Source organism: Epinephelus lanceolatus, chromosome 12 (assembly GCF_041903045.1).
Source record: "Epinephelus lanceolatus isolate andai-2023 chromosome 12, ASM4190304v1, whole genome shotgun sequence".
In the NCBI taxonomy this organism is placed as follows: domain Eukaryota; kingdom Metazoa; phylum Chordata; class Actinopteri; order Perciformes; family Serranidae; genus Epinephelus; species Epinephelus lanceolatus.
Window position 1 is genome coordinate 33,759,803 of NC_135745.1, and position 20,390 is coordinate 33,780,192.

General features: G+C 41.8%; 1 protein-coding gene across 2 annotated transcripts in view; it reads right to left on the reverse strand.

Annotated features, from left to right (window-relative positions):
• Positions 1-20,390, reverse strand: part of gpc5c (glypican 5c) — a 139,014-nt gene that overhangs the window by 76,642 nt on the left and 41,982 nt on the right. Inside the window, exons 4-6 of one of the 2 annotated variants that reach the window (XM_033651306.2) lie at positions 5,925-6,088; positions 4,019-4,075; positions 3,235-3,357 (exon numbers count right to left, since the gene is read on the reverse strand). In XM_033651306.2, coding sequence (XP_033507197.2) covers positions 3,235-3,357; positions 4,019-4,075; positions 5,925-6,088 — 344 coding nt within the window. The remainder of the gene's footprint in view (positions 1-3,234; positions 3,358-4,018; positions 4,076-5,924; positions 6,089-20,390) is intronic. The other variant, XM_033651307.2, reaches the window with a different exon arrangement.

Consider the following 20,390-nt stretch of genomic DNA (forward strand, 5'->3'; position numbering starts at 1 on the left):
TACAAATGTGTGTGTGTGTGTGTGTGTGTGTGTGTGTGTGTGTGTGTGTGTTCTCACATGTGGATGTGTGTCTCCTTGCCTGAGCACAGTATGATTGTGTCTGAATGAATAACCCCTCCAGCTGTTGACTAGCATATGGATCCTGTGTAGATTGATATGTGAGTGCGCGTGCCTTTATGTGTCTGTGTCCTCCTGTGTGTGGGGAAAACCCACCGAGCCCTCAGAGGCTTTGTGTGCCCACTGCACAGGAAATCAGACTATGACATGGACTAACGCCACAGCAGCTTAGCATGTCCATTTATGACCGTACTATTCGTGTCTTCTTCACACACTTTTTCCTCATCTCTTCCCGTACTTTCGTCTTTGCCTTCCACTATCTTCCCCTCTCTCATCTCCTTTGCTGTTCTCATGCAACTTTCCCAGGCATGGTGTGGCCAGTGGCAGTAGTAGTGGCAGCGATGTCCGAATCTTTCCCATGCAGCCTCATAGGAGGGTCTTTGTTCCCCCTCCAGGCTTTGGGGGTCCCCACGGCAGGGCTGTGCCCCACTCCACTGACTCCACAATGGGTCTTTATGCTGCCAAGGCCCTCCTCCCCCACATCACTCCATCATGCTTCCCTCATCAGGGGCACAGGGAGGCACAGGGGGCACCGCGGCACCAAAACGCCAACCCTTTTCATGCCCTGTCCTACTCCTCTCTCTCTCTCTCTCCCTCTCAATCGAATACATGCCAAGAGAGTCAGATACAGTGGAAGGGTTTTGCTGAATAGCCACAGGCCAACCTGAGCAGTTTATGAGTGGTGCCAAATGTCTCAGTAGGGTAATGTTTTCTTATTCAACCAAAGAACACTTGACACCACAAGCAAAGGCCTGGCTCTCACCAGGGAGTGTGCGATAACACACCGTTACAACCCATTAGCACTGTTCTTGAAAAACCAGTGCCCTTGGTAGTAAAAGTGACACACACTCACTCACTTACACACACACAGCGTGCAGAAATAAAGCGCTGGCTTTAAGAAATGGCTGTATATAAAGATGGACGACATGACAGTTCCCCAAAAGTGGAGCCAAAACATCTCCATCGCCCTCTGATGGCGATCAAACTTTCTGTCATTTTAGGTACTGCTTATCACACTGAAGTATGTTCTGATAGTTTTAATTAGTTATTTGATGCTATAGAAAAAAAGGGGTTGACGTCATGATTGACAGCTGTGTGTGCCAATCAGTAGGGCTGTACATGACCAGGCGTTATTTTGGAGCGGGACAGGGTAAAGCCTCTCTTCCCCAGGCAGCTGCCTCTTCTTACTCAGACTTTCCCTGGGTCCACAGGTGCCTGTTCTGGAGAGCAGCATGAAAGCGAGGAGCGCTTACTCTGCAGCTACATCTGGGGACTGAAACATCCCAAGAAATACACTGCATGTATCTCAGTCGACTGAGGGTTCTCCACCTGATGATTTGAATCTTCGACCTTCAGGGGGCAGCCCTATCAATCAGTGTGAACACGATCAATGGCGCTGCTTGTGATTGGGTCCAATGGGTGTATAGGTGTGAATACCGCGGCTCCACTTCCTGATCTCTACTGTGCAGACTCTGGCTTTAAAAGTGCAAGATGGTAGTGCCCATATTCAGGATATTTTGGCTTCATCCTCATAAAGTGGGAGGAAGTGGAGACATGTTGTCCAGCTTTAATACAGCCTATCCTTTAAACACAGCCAAACAAGCTGATTTTAGACTTCTTGTGTTTTTAGGTGACGAATGGTTGCCTCGCCCTGTGTTTACTTGCTCATATGTTCCTGATCATGAACCTCACACACACACATTGGCTGCCTACTGCACTTTGTGTGCTGACACACTGTGACAGGCCCTGATGAATGGGTGGTCTGCTCAACATGTCTCAGCCACTGGCAGATCCTTTGCAGCAGGGAAGGGTAGGAGTGTACCGGGCCAGGACATGAGGAAGAGAAGAGACGAGATCCAAACTAAAACAAAAACATTTTGAAAGCTAACTATTTCTAAGCTAATTAAAGTCTAACTTATTCATGAAAATATCTGACAAAATGCTTTTGCCAACCACTAAGGATAATAAAAGGGTCTTTTCGAAATCAGACACATCTGTTCATGTGCCTAATGTTTTCCCATGTACTCATGTAAAGCATAATGTATGGCTTAATCAAGCAAAATGGACATGGGCCAAAGGATTTGACAAACACTAAGGGTGGATCATGGGGAAAAGGCATCCCCGGACCTCTGTTTTCCTCTATCAAGGCCAAAACTGGCAGTGCCAAGAGCTGAGGTTGCCATGGTAATGGGAGCCACTTCAGGGCCACCGCAGAAGGAGAGCATAACCTTGTCATAATTGTGGACTGAGTTTCTACAGCGTTTAAGAAACAGATCCAGCAGGGGGAATCAGTTACAGACTCGCATTGGCTCAGTTATCTGCATCACTTCTCTGTTCTTTTCATGGTGACTGAGAAAGCACACAACCACACACACACAAACAGAGACAGAGAGTAAGAACTTCAGTCTCTGAGAGATGCATCCAAAACCATAAGCGGGAAAAGGGTTCCAGGGCCACACCTATAAATCAGCACAAAATAAAAACCTCATAAATAAGAGAAAGAAACAGAATGGGGTAGAAACAGAGAAAAAGGCACAGATAACAACTCATTACAACTCAATACAAAGAAGAGGAGAGCGGCACAACTATTTGTTCTGCCTGCATTCACTCAACGTGGAGATGGATTTAATGACTTCCTTATTCCACATTGATTAACAACAGCCAGCCACAGTGACTCACAGACATCATCCTACACAAGCCCACAAACAAATACACAGACGGTTTGTTAGTTTTTCTTAAATCTGAACGTTTTCAAAACTCACACACCTCAAAGCACAGTATTTTTCAGGTGAAACTGGACGACCTGTTTGAAGGGATACATACAAGCCAGCACCTGCTGTCGTGTCGTTTAGACAAAATGAAAGTTGTCATCTCAGAGTGCTGCCAAAAATACATTCATGCAACAACAGCTATGTCAGAGGAGTGTAACAAGATACAAAACATTGCCCAATCACAAGTTTTTTTAATCTGAAAAGAACAATGGATTTTGGGCGTATAATTCAATAAGGGTCAGCTGAAGGAGATGATACTGAAAGTCTTATAATTTTAGTTTAAAAAATCTGATTTGTCAAGTCTTTTCTTTCCACAATCTCAAGTTTAGGATTAATTTTCTCTTACCTCTCCACCACGTTATCTCCACTCCAGCATGTGGAGTCGTCCACTACATTCTCTCCTTCACACAGCATCTCTGGCAATGCTGCAAAGAAAGACTTGTAGCGCTGCAGGTACAGCAAGAACTCCCTACAGAAAAACAAGACACATAGACATAGAGCCATTTTAATACACGCCACATATTTTTCTAAATCACAAGCCAGGTTAGAAATATACAACTGAGGAATGCATTGTGTGACTGTGGTCGTATTCTTGGTGTGGTTGGTGAACGCACTTCCCAATACTTTGGTACCACACACCACTAACAACAAACAGTATCTTCATTCCATTCAACAATGCATGCATGTGATGAATACGCATTATGATATTGATGGTGGCAGAAAACGAGTGGCTCTGAATGTGACCACTTCTCTATGTCAGCACATTTTTTGCAATTATGCTGTGCGGTAAAGTGCTTGCTTCACCAGATCTGCTAACACATGTTATCGATATAGACACTGTCATCTTGAGCAAAAACAATAGTATAATATTTTTGATCGGACACACATTGTTGCCACCCGTGTGGCAGAGCGAAAACTGTAGGTGGGGGCATGGGAGGTTATGTGCCGGGACAATCAGTGTCGGGAATCACAAATGGTTTTGTAAGATGTAAAAAAATGCACCCAGAAGACAAAGATAATCAACAGTTTATGTAAATGAAATGTCACAAAGTATACAAGTCACAATATGAGCTGTCGTTGCTGAGTGTGTGAGAGAGTGAGAGAAATAAGTCCCTTGGGTTCATGCTTACCTAGAGAGTGTTCTCAGACTATGTTTATTGTTCTTGGAGGGTTTCAGGGGGAACGAGCTGAGAATGATGGGAGGTGGAGTCCAGGGGACATTGTTGCAAGCAAGGAGGATGCAGAGATGTGAAACGTGGGACGTGAGAGAAGGAAACAAAAGGATGACACGACACATGGGGGAGGAGGGAGAAAAGACAGTCAGTTGACCCTGGAAGAGAGTGATTAATCATGCACATGCAGAGACTAGCCACACCACACATAAAATCAATAACAATTTCTCCCCACACCACACCAACAATTAAAACAGATACTGGTATGTAATGTATATGTTAAGTCAGTAAACAAACAGACAAGCAAACATCTGCACACGTGAAAACAGTTAAATATTCACAGGATGGCCAAAGAAAGTTCTGCTGAGCTTCCACATTCATATTTTTCCCCCATTAAAACGAAACACAAATGTTGCTTTACTGTATCCCATTTCATATTTTTCAGCAGCAGACGGTTCTCCCTTTACTGCAGTGGGTGCTGCCATGCCTCTGAAGTGGTCAACGCTCACATGTGTGCTGGTCAGGGTTGGCAGCAGGCATGGAGCTGGATTGTGTTGCCATGAATGGTGGTGGCAGTGCCAGGCCAGACCTGTCAGCTATGGCTGGCATCAGTGCAGTGATTCATGGTTTGGGACAAGGTCAGACAGGCAGCGCTGCAAGTGTGTGTGTTTCCGTGTGATGCTATTTAAGCTGAGGCCGGCTGGTGTGCAGAGTTGGTGGTATGGCCGTCTGGGTAAACAGGAAATTGTTGGTCCGTCAAGATTAATCTTACCCACACTCCCCCTCTCCTGGCGCATCACTGCCAGCTGCTGTGGGCATGGGATGGCTGCCTCAGAGGCCAGGTGGAGGGCATGGCCTTCAGTGCCAGGCACTACATTTACATACTATGTGTGTGGGGGTGTGTGTTGTGTCCAACTTACCATATGTAGAAAGAGAACAGTGATGGCAGCTGTGAATAGACATTAGCCAACCCCCCACTTTATGGCATACAGACCTGACTAGTTTCCATTTAACTTAAAGGTTCTGTATGAAACTCTCACAAAATCCTTGTTTTTAGTGACACCTCTCTCCGCAACTCTCCTCAGCAGCTGCAACTGCCAAAACAGTGACTAACAAGGGACTGATCTTGATTGACCAGCATCATGTTGATAGAGTACTTGAAAATAAATAAAATCATATTTAGAATAACATTAATATCTGTATGTTTCTATACTTCATTTGGAAACTCGGCTCCAGCTACAGCTAGTCGGCTAACCTCAGCTTAGGTTACAGTTAGCTCGTTGGCTGCCCAGCTTGCTTTGACTTAGCTACACAATGGCTTTATTGCAGTCTTTACCACAGAACAACAAACATGGCCTTCTTGTGAGGTTTAGTAGCCCTGAGCTTATCTAGACACTGAATTCTGCTGACTTTCTTCACTCTTTGCCACTTGTCGTCTTCACCATGACACACCGAGCAAGCTACTTCTCTCCAAATACAATGAAGGACACGTCACACCCTCACAGGTTACCCACAAGGCCACCGCCCTTAAAGGGGAAAAAGGGTATGTTAGCTACTGTTTTACACTGTAGTGCTGGTTGGAGAAATTTGTCTAGAGAGCTGTCTGCCAGAAAGGGATGTCTTGGTTAAGGGTCATCACATCCTTTCGATTTTCTTGGAAAATTTGGTCCGAGTCCTTTCCATCCGTTACATACAGTACCTTTAAATTTACTATCTATCTAGCAGTATAAATAACTACCAAGCAAAAAATAGCTGCAGCTGAATATCTGCCACAAAACAAGAGGCATTTTAATCAACAACAAGCAGTATTAAACATTTAAAACTGACTGAATGAATCCCAGTTAAGTCCGTTGCTTTGTCTTACCTCCTCAAGTGGGCTAACTGCTTCATCCACTGCTCGGGTAGAGGTTGGGAGGGGGCAGCAGATGGAGGAAGAGAAGACGAGGTCACGCTAGAGGTTGTGACCTCTGGGCTAGTAGGCCGAATGCTTGTAGGTTCCCCAGTAGACAGGCCACACACCTTGTCCACCTGTGGGGAGGATAGAGCAAACAGACACACACCTGTTATGCTAGGAAAACATTTAACAGCACGGGTGGAGCTGCAGGGTGACTTTCATGAACCACGAATTAACACCTGCGCAGATGAAAGCATATAAACTAAAATAAGTTATTCAACATGAACGTTTTTTTTTTTTTCTTCAGAGTGACGCCATCAATTTCAAATGAGAAATGCCTACATTTCAGATGAATGATTGCAGGGTGAAGAGAGGTGAAGAGAATTATGGAGCAGAGAACTTCAGAGTAACGAACAACATGGGAAAACGGTGGGCGTGAAGTGAAGGATGTGATGAAAGAAAATGGTGTGATGAGTGAGTTATTGCCAGGAGGGCTGACAGTAAATGTAGAACATTCCACTACCTCATAGAGGTGAACGCACGTGTCCACAGTTGGCAGCGATGGTGAGTATCTCTAGTGAGCTATTAAAGCCAGCAGCAGAGACAGCCGGGTCATGAAAATGAAGGGGCGTGTGCATCAAACCAAGAGGTAAAATCAATGACATCTCATTGGCTTAAAAGCCTCTGGTCAGTGTTATTAAGTGGTCCTCAATTAGCCAGAGAGACAGAGTGTAATGGCTCCTGCACACTGGGCTGAATACAGTGACCAATACACTGTATATACGCTGCTTTGTCTAGAGGGATGAGTCATTCTGCCATGTAAGGGCGTCCAACAATATTAAGCAGCACTATTTATTCATCACTGATTTAGAAAAAGGGAGCCTTATAATAAGAAGCAGTGAGAATTCTACTTCAATAAAGGAGTCTCCTCATTTTTAGTGATTTCTTCCAGGGCTAAGTATTGGCAAGCAACTGGTGATATGCTAAGTATCACAATACAGGCATTACGATTCAATATACTGAGATATGTTACAATCCTGTAAGCATGACCTCATATTAAAATTCTTTGAAATCTAGTTTTAGGAAAATTGTTGGTGCTAGCGGTTTGCCCTTTATGACTCTGCCTGTTTCATAGGCTTGTGTTCTTTATGTTTATGCTAGCATTATGTTGTTAAATTGGAGTGAAGGAGTCAGTTTACTGAAGATACATTACAACACCAAAGAATCTAGTGGTTGCAGGGTTAAACACATCACAAAACTAAAAAAGTGCCCTAAGCAGAGTGCAGACTCTGCCACGCAGCCATGCAGCCAACCCCAGCTGATCATGGCCACTCTAGACAATGCTTTTAACGTCAGACGGGCTGCAGCACATTTCAGAAGCGTCGTCTATTTGTGACAGAGCCACAGCACATGCACAGAGCAGACTGTGTTTTCCTGCTAATAGGCTCTGCATGTGAATTACAGAATAGATACAGTACATTGTAATTATGAGGATGAATGTATTTTAATAACTGAAACAGCAACAAATCCTTGATACTTTTGGCACTAACCTTGTCGGCAACACAACATAGTTGGAAACACTGGCCCCTAACAGCCAGATAAGATGAGTGAGGAGTGAGCAGTCAACGACGTATATAAAATATTAGGCTGCTTGGTCCAGTAGTTTGTGAGATTAGCTACAGACAAACAGAAACACAAACACATATACGCACACACAACCATATGAATCATCCCCTCCAGGTTTATGTCTAATGGAGATAACTAACCACTGCCAAAAAATATTTGCTTGTACATGTTTGATTAAAAATTGATAGTGTTTTTGAGTGTCACAACACACAATATACGATATTAAAAGGAATCAACGTTTCCCTACACTCTCCTATTTATTCCCCAGAACAGATGGATGATCACATTGCTTGACTAAGTATACTTTTTGTACTTCAAAAATAAGTACAAAAAGGGCTGAGTGATATTGTGAAATTGCAAATTGAAAAAGTGCAATTTTCAAGTGTTATTAGGGACACAGAACAGAGCACAATGAGTTACAATAAACAAAGGATCAATAGTTGGCTGGGCCTTATATAGGCTTCACCAATCCATTAAATAATACAGCAATAAACACAGGATACTAATCCTGCTGATCTGCTCCGGAAATCTCTACTAATAAGAACATTAAAACACTTGCGTAATGTTTTCTCACATTGAGGGGAACAATGCCACAGCAATTTAGGTGTTCAGAACAGCTTGTGGGGGGGCCAAGACAATGCAATGCACAAACAACTACATAAACTTCACTTGGGGAGGAACTGGCAAGCATCTGTGTTTAAATGGTTGTTTGAAGGGGTGTGTCCACATGCTGGGAAGAGTTTGGATAAGTAAGTCTGGAAGCAGCTGAAATATGTGTTAACAGTCACAAAATGTGTCTTGCCAACCTGCTAAAAATACACTTTCCTTCCAGCGTGAGGCAGGTCAGTCATCACATGTGCCTTATAAATGGAGTTTAAACGGAGATTTCACATAACAGCTAGCTATTCCTGGACAGCTGGATTGTCAATAGCTCGGGAACCCAGGAGATGCTTTCTAACAGCGTAACTAACTACCTGACCATTTTTCATCTTCATTGCACTGTTCGCACTTCACTCTTCACTCTGGCCCTACTCTCCTACATTTTCCTAACTACATTTTGGTCTTAAATCCTCTCTCAAGGCAGACGTTGGGCACGGGGATGGCTGTTTTATTGCATTAACCTTAACTCCCTCTGGACCCATAAAACACGCTCACATGTGGTAGAGCGGCTCACAGCCACACATGCACAGAGCCACACATACACATTCAAACATGCCACACACACATTACATTGTGGCAGTGATAAAAGATAGAACATAGCAACTGTTTTTGGTCGTGCAGCCCCATCAACACACTAAGCCAAATGCTGTTTGCATGTGCTGCGATTCTTCAGCGGACAATTACTGTTTAATTCATTTGCATACAGTACCGTCTGCACAACATGACGTGTTCAGACATTTATTAGAACACTTGTAAATTTCAAACCTGTAAAGTGGATTGTTTTATAAAACAAAGTCTGCCAAATTAGAGTATCTCAGCGAGGGTAATGGCAAGAATATTTAAATTTAAATTTTATATTCTGTAGATAAGCCCAGAGCTTTCAACATTGCTCAATCCAGTATAATCAACATTGGCAAGTACACTAGTGTTTGTAGCAACAAAATAAAATGACTCAGTAAAGCAGTGTTAATTCTAAGAAGCAGTAAAGCTATAAATGTCAAGGCAGATTCATTCTATCAAGCAAACATGCTTGAACCTGTTTATAAGCTAAATGTATAAATACTTAAAGTACTTAGCCAGTGTGGCAGATGTAGCTAAGGCGAACCATATGCTTCTTCCTTATTTAGCAAAAAATAGATGTCTATAAAATAAATTCCAGAGATTCAAAGCACATATTTCAGACAACATACAGCCCCATGATATCATGTCCAGACTGAAGTGTTTGGGAGGTCTACAGCACTGTGCATGTGGAAGAGAGAGTGTGTGGTTGAATGAAAGTGGTGAAGCTGGCTGTGCGAGGGGCAGGTGTGCAGAACCAAGACTAGTCTGTAGGAATTGTTACTGTTTTTTGTTAAAGCTCAAGTTGCTACTACTTTTATAAAATATATTTTTTCTCATATTTGCTGCAACTGTCACTGTATTCACACAGCACTAAATGAGAGATTATCTGTGAAAGAAAAACATATTCTTCTGCCCACTCTATTGCCTTGTAGCTCTGCTAATGGCATTACCACATGTAAAGAAAACAACCAATAAGAGCTGAAGAGTCTCTAGAGCAGCTGTCAGTCATGCCAATCACTGCTTGTGAACCGCGGTCAAACTGTCAAACTAGGCAGCACATTGTTATAATATGATCCAAATAGTTCAAAAGAGCAGGAGATAAAAACTGGGCTGTAAATATTTGTCAGCCTCCTAAAAGTTTAACCTTATGTTTTAAACACACTTCAAGGAGATTACTTTAATTCAGCGCGTGAAAAACAACCAAAAAAGGTTTGACCTTCAGGTTATCATTTCTCTGCAGCGGTGATAAACGGAGGATTAAGACAGGATCTAATCCTGTCATTGTGAACTTTTCAAAGAGGCAGACTAAAGTTTTAAATCCAGTGCCATTTCTCACCTGCTTTTGTGTGACACTCTGCTATTCTCCGAGACAAAAATGTAAACATCCGTGTAAAATATGAACATCAAGCGGAGGTCGTGCTAAGTTCTGTTTGTATTACCCCATTATTTTTAAAACCAAACCACAGAGCAGGGGGTTCAAAAATGCGCTACTTTTAAGAGAGTCCAGAAAAGATTGGAGAAAGGCAGGCACTTCAAAACTAAAACCCTGACACTAATCATTCTTATGCCTAACTAAGCACACAACAGTGTAAACAGAACACAAAGTCATCTCAGGGAAAATAAACATTCTTGTCATGGACCCTCTTGAGAAATGAGACATGCTCTTATAGGTTGGATCTTATAGCCACATAATCCTGAAGGCCAATCAGACGACAGGTTGAATAATACCACGGGCTAGAACACAGCCATAAATCAATTATCTCCTGACCTGATGATGGCGTGAGAATGAAGATCCTATGTGGGCACAGCATAAGTACTTGGGTTTGTATGTGCATGTGTGTGGGAACACCTGTTTGTCCTTGTTATACCTTCACAATTTCAGCTATTTTGTGGAGCATTCCTCATATGATTGCCCGAAGACGAGTCGGATGGAGGGGGCAGATTGGTGAGATGCATGTAGTCCACGTGGGGGGCGTTAGGGAAATACAAGGCATGTATTCTATGTGTATTTGAGCTAGCCAATGAAATCTGATTTCTACTGCTGGAAGCAGGATGGATCTGTGTTTTTACAACTACATATTTTGCATATCACAGAAAAGACATTATACCACTGAAACTAAATAATTTATTTTTACCTCAAAGCGTGTGTACCAGAATCTCTTTCAGTATGTTTAGCTCAACATTGGCATGTGTGTGTGTGTGTATCTGTGCCTTATGCACACATCATCCTGAGGCGAGAGGGTGAAAGAAGAGTGCAGCAAGAGAATCAGCTCTGAGCTAGCCAAGCCCAGGGCCATCCCTCCTCCAGGGGAGTATTGGTTTACAGATAGCAGCGGTGGTCTTGTCTTCCCAGTTTATTTATCAAGGGATTACCCAGTAAAGCTAAGGGAACTTTCTCAGCCCCCTCTCACCCCAAGCACACTGCACTGTGGGATGAAGAGGGCTTGTTTGGCCAGTGAGGGACCCCTCTTCAACTTTTCCAAAGTTTGTGCATACACACATACAATCTGGTTGCCTAATTCTACCCACTGTTCCACTGTAGGAACTGAAGTTTAGTTGTCAGCTCTGCCAAAGCTAACAATGGCTACATACTCTTTGTAACAGAGCTCAGAAATTCTTACCATCTGCCGCAAAGGTACACACATCAGAACAGTCACATTGGGTTATATTACTAGTTCCTGGTCTCAAACACTTTACAACCAAGCTTTAGGGACTGTATTCACTACATATCATAGGGCTGAGTAGAGCTCTGAGTCCTAAAGCCCAGACATAAGTTGGCATTTTAGCACCTCTGGTTCCCTCATCTCAAAGTCATTGGGTTTTTGAAATTCATAGGACATGAAATTCGTCAGTAAATACCCCACTGTGAATTTTGAAGTCTTGTCATGTCCTAAAAAAGATGATTGCCAACAAGTGGCTATGTAAGAGGAGAAGTGTACTTGCTGCAGACAACGTGTGTGCATACGCATCATGGCTGCCATGCGTATTTTGTCATCGTTTGGCGGATAAGCCGCTCACTTTGACGCGAGGTAACATGACGCGTGCGTGAGATGCAATATTGACATGAACACTAGTGGTGCTCGTGCGAAGTAGACCTCTAGAGACCGTGAACGTGAGGTCGGAGGTCATCACAATGGCGGACAATAGTTGTGAAGAAAGGCTGTCGGACCTTGTCTGCAATTACAGGCATCCGTATGATACCTCCTCGCCCATGCATAGCGACAAGCATGCATGTGCTAACAGCCTACTACATCTGGAAATACAATGTCACCGCCTTCTTCGCTTTTCGCGACCTCTGTGTCTGAGTGCTGTGGTCTGCCCCTAGCGGAGACCACCAGTATCAGTCGTTTTGGCTGCGTCGACGAACGACCGTGCTGCAGCAAGTATACACACAGGCGCAGCACACTATGTATGCATACATTTAGCCACGCAGCCAGTATACTTGTGCCCTAAGACATCACATGGAACAGGGCTTTACAGACTTGTTGTGTTGGTGATGATGAAGTCACGCGATCATGGTGTCGTTCGTTCATAGACTAAAATTTGCTCTTTACTTCTGGCGATTGCATTTAGGCTTTAAAAATCATAAAAGCATTGTTCTTTTGTGAAGATTGTCTGTCTGAATAAAATGTACACGTAACATAAACTTTTGTTTAAAGTCCAGTGGAAAAATCCCGTTGGCATTTTGTCGAGGGAACCAGGGCAATGATAACTTTCGTGCTGGACTACAAATAAACGTCATTCCTGCAGCACTCTGTGGCCCATGTGGCCCAGAAAACGATAAACCACTGGTTCTGTGCCATTAACTGTACTTTCTGAAATGAATCCCAGGAGTCTTGCATCCATTATCAAAACCACAGACACTGTCATCTCAAGACTTTGGACCAATTCTTTTCCCGAATAACCATGAAAAATTCACTAACCAGTAAGAATTAGGAAATAAAATGACATTCCTGTAAGTGACAGTAAAACATACTGCTCTCAAACATAGACATCACAACTGTCAACAGTGCCCTCCTTCTATTTGGGTTTAGATACATGATGTATTGACAGAGTCAGAGAAGAAACAAAACAGACGCTCCTGTTCAGTACCAAGCTGGACCACTTTTGGAATAGGAATTTTATTCAATGTGAATGCTTCCATGCGAGTTATGTACAGCAACCAATGACCAGACTGAAAAAAGCAAGCAAACGAGAACAAAAAAGAGAGTGAGAGCAAAGGCAATTAGCTTTATTTGGCATTTACTTCACTGCAGTTAGTAACTAAAGCAGGGGAAAAAAAGCACAAGAAAAAATGCAATCAGTAGCCAAGCAGCGACATGAGCAGCGGCCACTGGTTCACATACTGGTGGGCTCTCTATTCCACCGCATAGGAAGATCCTTGTTACTTTGGCAACATGGTTGTTTATGATGTTTCTCCAAAGAAAACCCAAGGCATCAATTTTATTTTAAATGACTGGAGTTTTTGCCGGCGAGTATCACGATAATTATGTTTAAACAAGTAACCATTTCCATTCCTAATTACAACACATAATAACACAGAGAGGGAGGGCCTGCGACTTGTACATTAAAGGGGTTTCCATTTCAATTTTTACAGAGCTGATTTTAAAACTGCACTAATAATGTCCAAAGCAAAACATAGTCTGCTTCCTCAGTGTATTCAGAGGCTGTTTGAAATTGGAGAGAGGCAGTATGAGCTCAGGTGAATAGCTATGTTTCAAAAAACAGGGTTAAGAACAAACACAAAGAATATATGTAAAAGGGGAATGGTTGTTACAAGGAATTAAAACTGCAAATAAAAAAAGTAAAAATAAAGCAGTTAAATTAAAAACTGGAGATTGATTAACACTGTGTATGGCATGTTTTGGGATTCTGATATTAGCTGTGTCTCAATAAGGGGCAGCAGCGTTTGAAGATGTCGATGTTGGCCACATCCTTTGAATACCGCATCAGCAAAACTAACGGTCTCTGAAATGGGACGGGCCAGTCTGTGGAGGATTTCCTGGTTTAGTAACTGTTGGCATTCCTGTTACCTAGCAACCAGCTGTGCTTGACGAAAGAAGGAGTAAGCTAGTAAGTTAGTTAGCCTTAACTAATGGACCCAGAGATTGTCATTATATATATCTAATACTTGAGGAGATGATTCACCGCCAGAGACACTGCCGTTTGATATATTTCAGGCTAATGGAGGACCGATTTCAGGTGAACTTATTAAATTAAGATTGTTTAAGCTGTTAGTCATCTTAACTTAATATATAATCGTCACCGGTGCACAATGCATCTTGGGATAGGCTGCATCCTCCGAATTCTGGGAAAGAAGGCTGCAGTTTTTGGCCACATTTGAAGGAGCCTTCAAAATTGGACAGCCTTGGTCACGCCGATGTGACGCAATCGGTCTTCAAATGCAACCTTCGAAGGCTGCAGCCCCTGAATTGAGACACAGCTATAGTTCTTCTCTTTTCCTTTTAATATAACCCAAACCTAGAAGTGAATGGGATACTCATGAGTAAGTAAAAAGGCTTGTTTTACCTTTTAATTCAATGACTACTGTAATATACAGAGTGCACTTTTCATCATGTTAAAATAAGAAATATCATCAACAACCTTAGACGTACTGTTACACGTGCAGTCTTTCATATATATATGCTTTTGTGCCATCCAAATAACAAAAAAAAAGGCCACAATTACCTGACCTGACTTGGATCAACACTGGATACTATGAGTAACAGTTTGTTATCACAATAAACTGTCATCCAAGAACAACCATATATATATATGTGTGTAGCATGGATCCAGCCAGATAAAAACACTTTCCCCCTTTATTTACGCATTAAGGTGACTACTTGAATTTCGCAGGACTAGCAGTGTTGTGGTGGAGGCCTTGAGGTTAAGGCAGCAGGCTTGAGCCTGGAAGGTTGCCAGTTCAAACCCGAGACCATCTGGGAAAATCTGGGTGGGTTAGGGGAATAAGGAAGTCTCTCTCCTCCCTCAGCAACACTGTTTGACTGTGTTTAACCACACAAAGAGACAGATGTAGGCTTTAAGGTGCTGAGTTGAATCAGACCGCCACAGCCTCAAACAGCGGTCAAACCAGGACTAGGACGGTAGACTTAAATTTTTCATCTATAGATTAGACAGCAAGGTAAATGTTAAGTCTACTCTGAAAATGTAACATGCCTGACTTTCCAAAGATGATCTAAAGTGGCTGTGAGTGGAGCACATGCTGATTATCTAAAATGAGAGGGTTACAGTGTGAATGATTAAGACTGCTGTGTGTAGAGCCAGTCATTTACATAAATTATTATACATAAATTAAAAGATATGTTTTTGTTTTTTTGTTTTTTTAATATAGAGCCACAACTAAGGTTGATACTTGTGATGAATGTCATCTTTAATGTATGGGTAGACATTGTTCTCTGTGATTAGACCTGTTCATCATAGTGAACTACCTTGCCTTGAGTGACAGACAGAAAGCAGCATATGCATTTGTGCAACTCAAGGATAATATAAAAAGAGATGGATGACCAGGCCTACCAAAAAGGTGTTTTTGTTCATGCACTCATTCAAGTCAACGAACAATGTTTCATCCAGTGAAAGCCTCCATCAGTCCCAGCACTTCTCTCTAGGGGAGATAAGTCATAGCTCTTTTTGATCTTACATAGAGAGTAAAGTATTTCTCCTCCAGCCTGATTTTACATTTTTAATAGAACTGCTCAACACTAACTCACTTATGATTAAGTAAATATATTTCTAATACTTTAAACTAAAAGGGGCACCCTTTTGCTGGAACTATTTCTAACTTAAAGGGACAGTTCTTCCTGAAATCAAAGTAGTTTTCCTCTTTCCTGTAGTGCTGTTTATCAGTCTAGATTGTTTTGGTGTGAGTTTCTGAGTATTGGAGATTTCGGCCAAAGAGATGTCTGCCTTCTGTGGTGCTCAGGGCACCAAAATAATAAATGTGAAAGAGTTAACACAACAGCAATGTGTCTTTGGGGAAATCATGGCCCAGTTACTCAAGATAATCCATACATTTTGTTGTGAGCAGTTTCATGTAGGAACTATTTTCGGTAACACTTTACTTGAAGGTATCTACACAAGAGTGACATGACACTGTCATAACTATGACATGACACGGTCATGAACTTGTCATACACATTATGTACATGTCATAAATGTTCATGACTGCTGTCGTCAAGTGTCATTCAGTTTTTGTAATGACAAGTTGACACTGTTTACATTGTCTTGATTATGACAACTTGACATTAATCAAAGTGACATTACCAGAAGTTGTCTTTGTCATGACAAGTTGACATTAAATTTGTTTGGGATGTCCTTATAATAACAACTTGACATTAACCAGGATGACACTACCAGAAGATGTCTTTGTCATAACATTTGACATTAATAAGAAATGCACCTCTTTTTGTGTTTATGACAAGTTGACATAATGATTATTATTGTTATGACAAAGACATCTTCTGGTAATGTCATCCTGGTTAATGTCAAGTTGTCATAATAAGGACATCCCAAACAAATTTAATGTATTGTCATTACAAAGACAGAATGACACTTAAGCAGTCATAAATGTTTATGACATGTACATAATGTTTATGACAAGTTCATGACAGTGTTATGTCATAGTTATGACAGTGTCATGTCACCCTTAGGTAGATACCTTCAAGTAAAGTGTTACCCTGTTTTTTTTCTACCAAACTAAACCCCCCAAACCATATCCCCACACAGGAGGAAGCGTGCATTTCATGCAAGATATAAACATTAATGGTATCCTCCTCGGCTTAGCTGTAATGTTAGCTAGCTCAGTGGTGCTAAGTGAGCTAGCAGTAAATGCACGCTTCCTTCTACGTGGTGCACGGTTGGCAGGTGTAGTTTGGTATCAAGAAAATAGTTCCTGCATGAAACTGCTCACACCAAGGTCTGTGGATTATCTTACATAACCGGGTCATGATTTCTGGAAAGAGACATTGCTGTTTTTTCAAGTTTTTCAAATATATGTTTTTCTGGTGCTTAAGCCGAGTGCCATCTAGTTCCATTATATTCGAGATAAAGCAGACATCTCGTCAGCTGATATCTCCAACACTCGGCAACTAAAACAATCCTGACCGATGAAGAACAATTCTTATGTCTGGCACTACGATTATACAATACATGATGCACAAAGTAACAGATGCCATCACAAATATCTTTTTAAATTATTGGAAATCTGTATATTCAGTAATGGCAGAATGTTGCTGCTTAAAAATAGGCCAGTAGTCAATGACTGAAAATGAGTGAGCTTCTGTGATTAAAAGACCCATTGACTTGATACGAGTAGTAATTGCCATCTGATAATGTTAAACTGAACAACTGAACTAATGCCATCCTTCATTCTTTTCACATGTGTGTGAGGTAACACTCCAGTTCTTTTGGTACGGGAAGATTAAAGCTGGTGAGTAAAAGAGCAGCCGTTAATTAAAGAAAAACTGCATCAAAGACAGAAGTGTGTGTCATATGAACTGTAAAAACTAATTCCCTATCAATTAATTCATTACTGAACACAACAGAAAGCAAACATCATTTTATGGATTTGGATCTGCTCTAAACATTCTGTATTCTGGAGATAAAAATGTATTGTAGCTTTAAATCAAAAGCTTAAACAGTGTTCAGCTATTTCACTGCAGAAACATGCAGCATTTGTAACACCCCCTGAGCCACCCGTAAGCTAATAGTGACAGCCTTCCACTTGGCCTCTCCCAGAAAGCCTTGAGCGAGAGTGTATAGATGATCTACAGCATTACTCTTCTCCCCTTGCCTTCTTTTCGCCTCCCGCCAATTTTTCATTGCCATCTTTTTAAGGTCTCTCTTCATTCTTTCTAAATCACTTTGTCTCCATCTCTCTCTTTAGTCTTCACTCTGCAGTCTCTGTCAATCAGCCCCCCTCCTCGTCTTTTTCTTCCTCTCTTATCCGAATGATGTCAGGGCTAATTAAAGAGAGACTCAGTCCCTCGTATATCACGGGGAAAAGTCCTTGAGATTCCAATCAGTAAAGAGAACATTGAGTTTCTCTCTCCGCACTGAGGCTTGTTTACCCTGATGAAATCACTCACAGATGATCTAAAAATGAGAGGCCCTCAGTTTTTCCTTATAAATAATGGGTGTTACTTTGGAGTCTGTTGACAACATTTGTCCATCTTCGTAAACAAATTTACGAGAATTACAGACACCAAATGTGGCAACATGTCTCGGAGGATTCAAGTGGTGTTATACCACAGAGACGGAGGCGAAGGAGACAGAGAAAGGTCAAGTGAGTTCATCTTGTCTGTGTCTGCGATATGGTGGAGCACACGCACACAAGCAGAGAAAATAAGCTGGCGGGTAGAAACTTTGAGAGTCCACGTGTCCATTTGAAGCCTCCAAGTGAACCAGCAATTACCACTAAAATCATAACACAGATGCAGTAGGCATTTGTGTTAACTTCACAGCAGCAGCTGCAGCTGCATGGTATTATCATGCCAGCTAGCTCAAGTTTAAAGGTGCTAAAACACAGGGCCGGTGGGCACCCGGGCATCAGGTGAGGATGTTGGGAATATGAAGACGCACAGGGATGGTAGAGGCTATGTAAAGTGTGACAGACAGACAGGGGGAGAAACATAGAGGGGTAGGAAGGCGGGCTTATAAGAGGGTAAAAAGGCATGCAGCCAGGGGTGCTGATGCAATGAACTGAGACAACACGGTGTGAACAAGTGGCCCAAAGGTGGCATACTTTGCTGAGATGTCTACTATGGTGTCCACCAATGCCCTACGATGGCCCAGAGCATTTTTCATAAGGAGAAACATGTTGCAGGTTCAAAAAGATGCCAATCAAAGACACATAGAAAGCCAAAACAAATAAAACAATAAAAATGTGTGGCAAATTAAAAAACTTGTTGCAAAAAGCCAAAACAAATACAGCAACAGCAAGAAATGCGGAAAGAGAACAGACAGGACAGTGTGATTGTTAGATATGACCTTAGTCTTTTACATAAATCTGTTGCTCTTTTATAGTATTGCAAAAGACTAAGTAAGGCAAAATGTAAAAAGGAATATGTGCCTTCTTTGTAGCCTCTTCACTCCACTTTTCTTTTCACTTCAAAAACAAACACACCCCTCATCTGGTCTCTCTCTCTCAAGTAAAAAATGATGCTGTTCCACTTAGTTCCACCCTAGAGGTCTGGAGAACTTCCATTGTGTTGACTGGATATGGAGCATTTTTGTGTTGTGCATTTGTTTTGGGGTTGGTGTGTTTTTGAATTGGGATATTTTCTGAAGCTGCAGCACAATGCTCCTAATGGAAATGTTTGGGCTGTTGTAGCATGTTTGCCCATTGATGGTCACCGTAGTCTACAGTAGCTCATCACGTTTAATCTAGAAGCATTATTATGAGAACCAAATGATGAAAAAGGACCTGATTAGTAATCCCAGATAAGGTTTTTTTCTGCAAAAGTTGTTGTGTGACAGCTTACACTACACAGAAGCATTATTACATGATGAGGTGTTCTGATTTACTCGATAATGGACAAGGTAGAGGCAGAAACTCTGTCATGTCGTGGTGTTTTTCTCTCACAATTTAAATGTATTGCCTAAATCAAATTCAGACTTTCATCCAGTGACAGACCGTGACCAGTGGAGTGAACACTTATGGATACGAGCTTTGTTATTGATATTTATTAGTCTCAAGGACAACAACATCAATGCATTTGTGCTCCTGTCAACCCTCTTTCTATTTCTCGTCATGCCTCTCTATCCTGTCATTTCTTATTCTGTGTGAAACAGTCCATCTGAGAAGCAGACCTCAAGCTCTGAAGGAAAACCCCACATCATTTAGTCTCCCTTCTGTGAACATGTCATCAACGTATAATCAACTCATATCTGAGAAATTACATGATCTCTATAATTATATAATCCCGCCAATCCAAGTCATGGGTCACAGAGAAAAAATAATATACTGTGGACCATTGCTTTATGTTCAGATCCAAATTTAATGGCCCAGCAATCAATCACATGGCGATTGCTCACGGCTAACGCTGCATTTTTCATACAGAGGAGAAGAAATACAGGAATTTTTTTTGTGGTGTTGAGGACTGCAGCATAGCACCAACTGCAAGGCAAACACTAAAGGACGAAAGATTAGAGCGGGAAAAGATGCGTGAGGGTGGCTGAGGCAGGAGAGGCTGCACCCACCATCATTAGCTAATGGACTGCTGAGTAAGTCAGTCAGTCAGCTTGAGGGTTAGACCTAGTGCCAAAGGCGCACACAACTTAGAAAGATGGGTTTAGCGTATAGATTGGCCACCAGTGCATTTTGCGTCAGCTATGATTCTGCTAGCAGTCTCAAATATTAGACACAGAGAGCAAACATAAAGGCCAGAGCTGGTGACGCTAATCCTTTTATATAGCGTTACCTCAGCAGCTGATGTCAGAGTGTTTCAAAAAGTTTTCCATTATATTACATTAGTAAAATATAGAGTATATATATATATATATACACACACACATACACATACACACACATATATATATATATATATATATATATATATATATATACAGTAG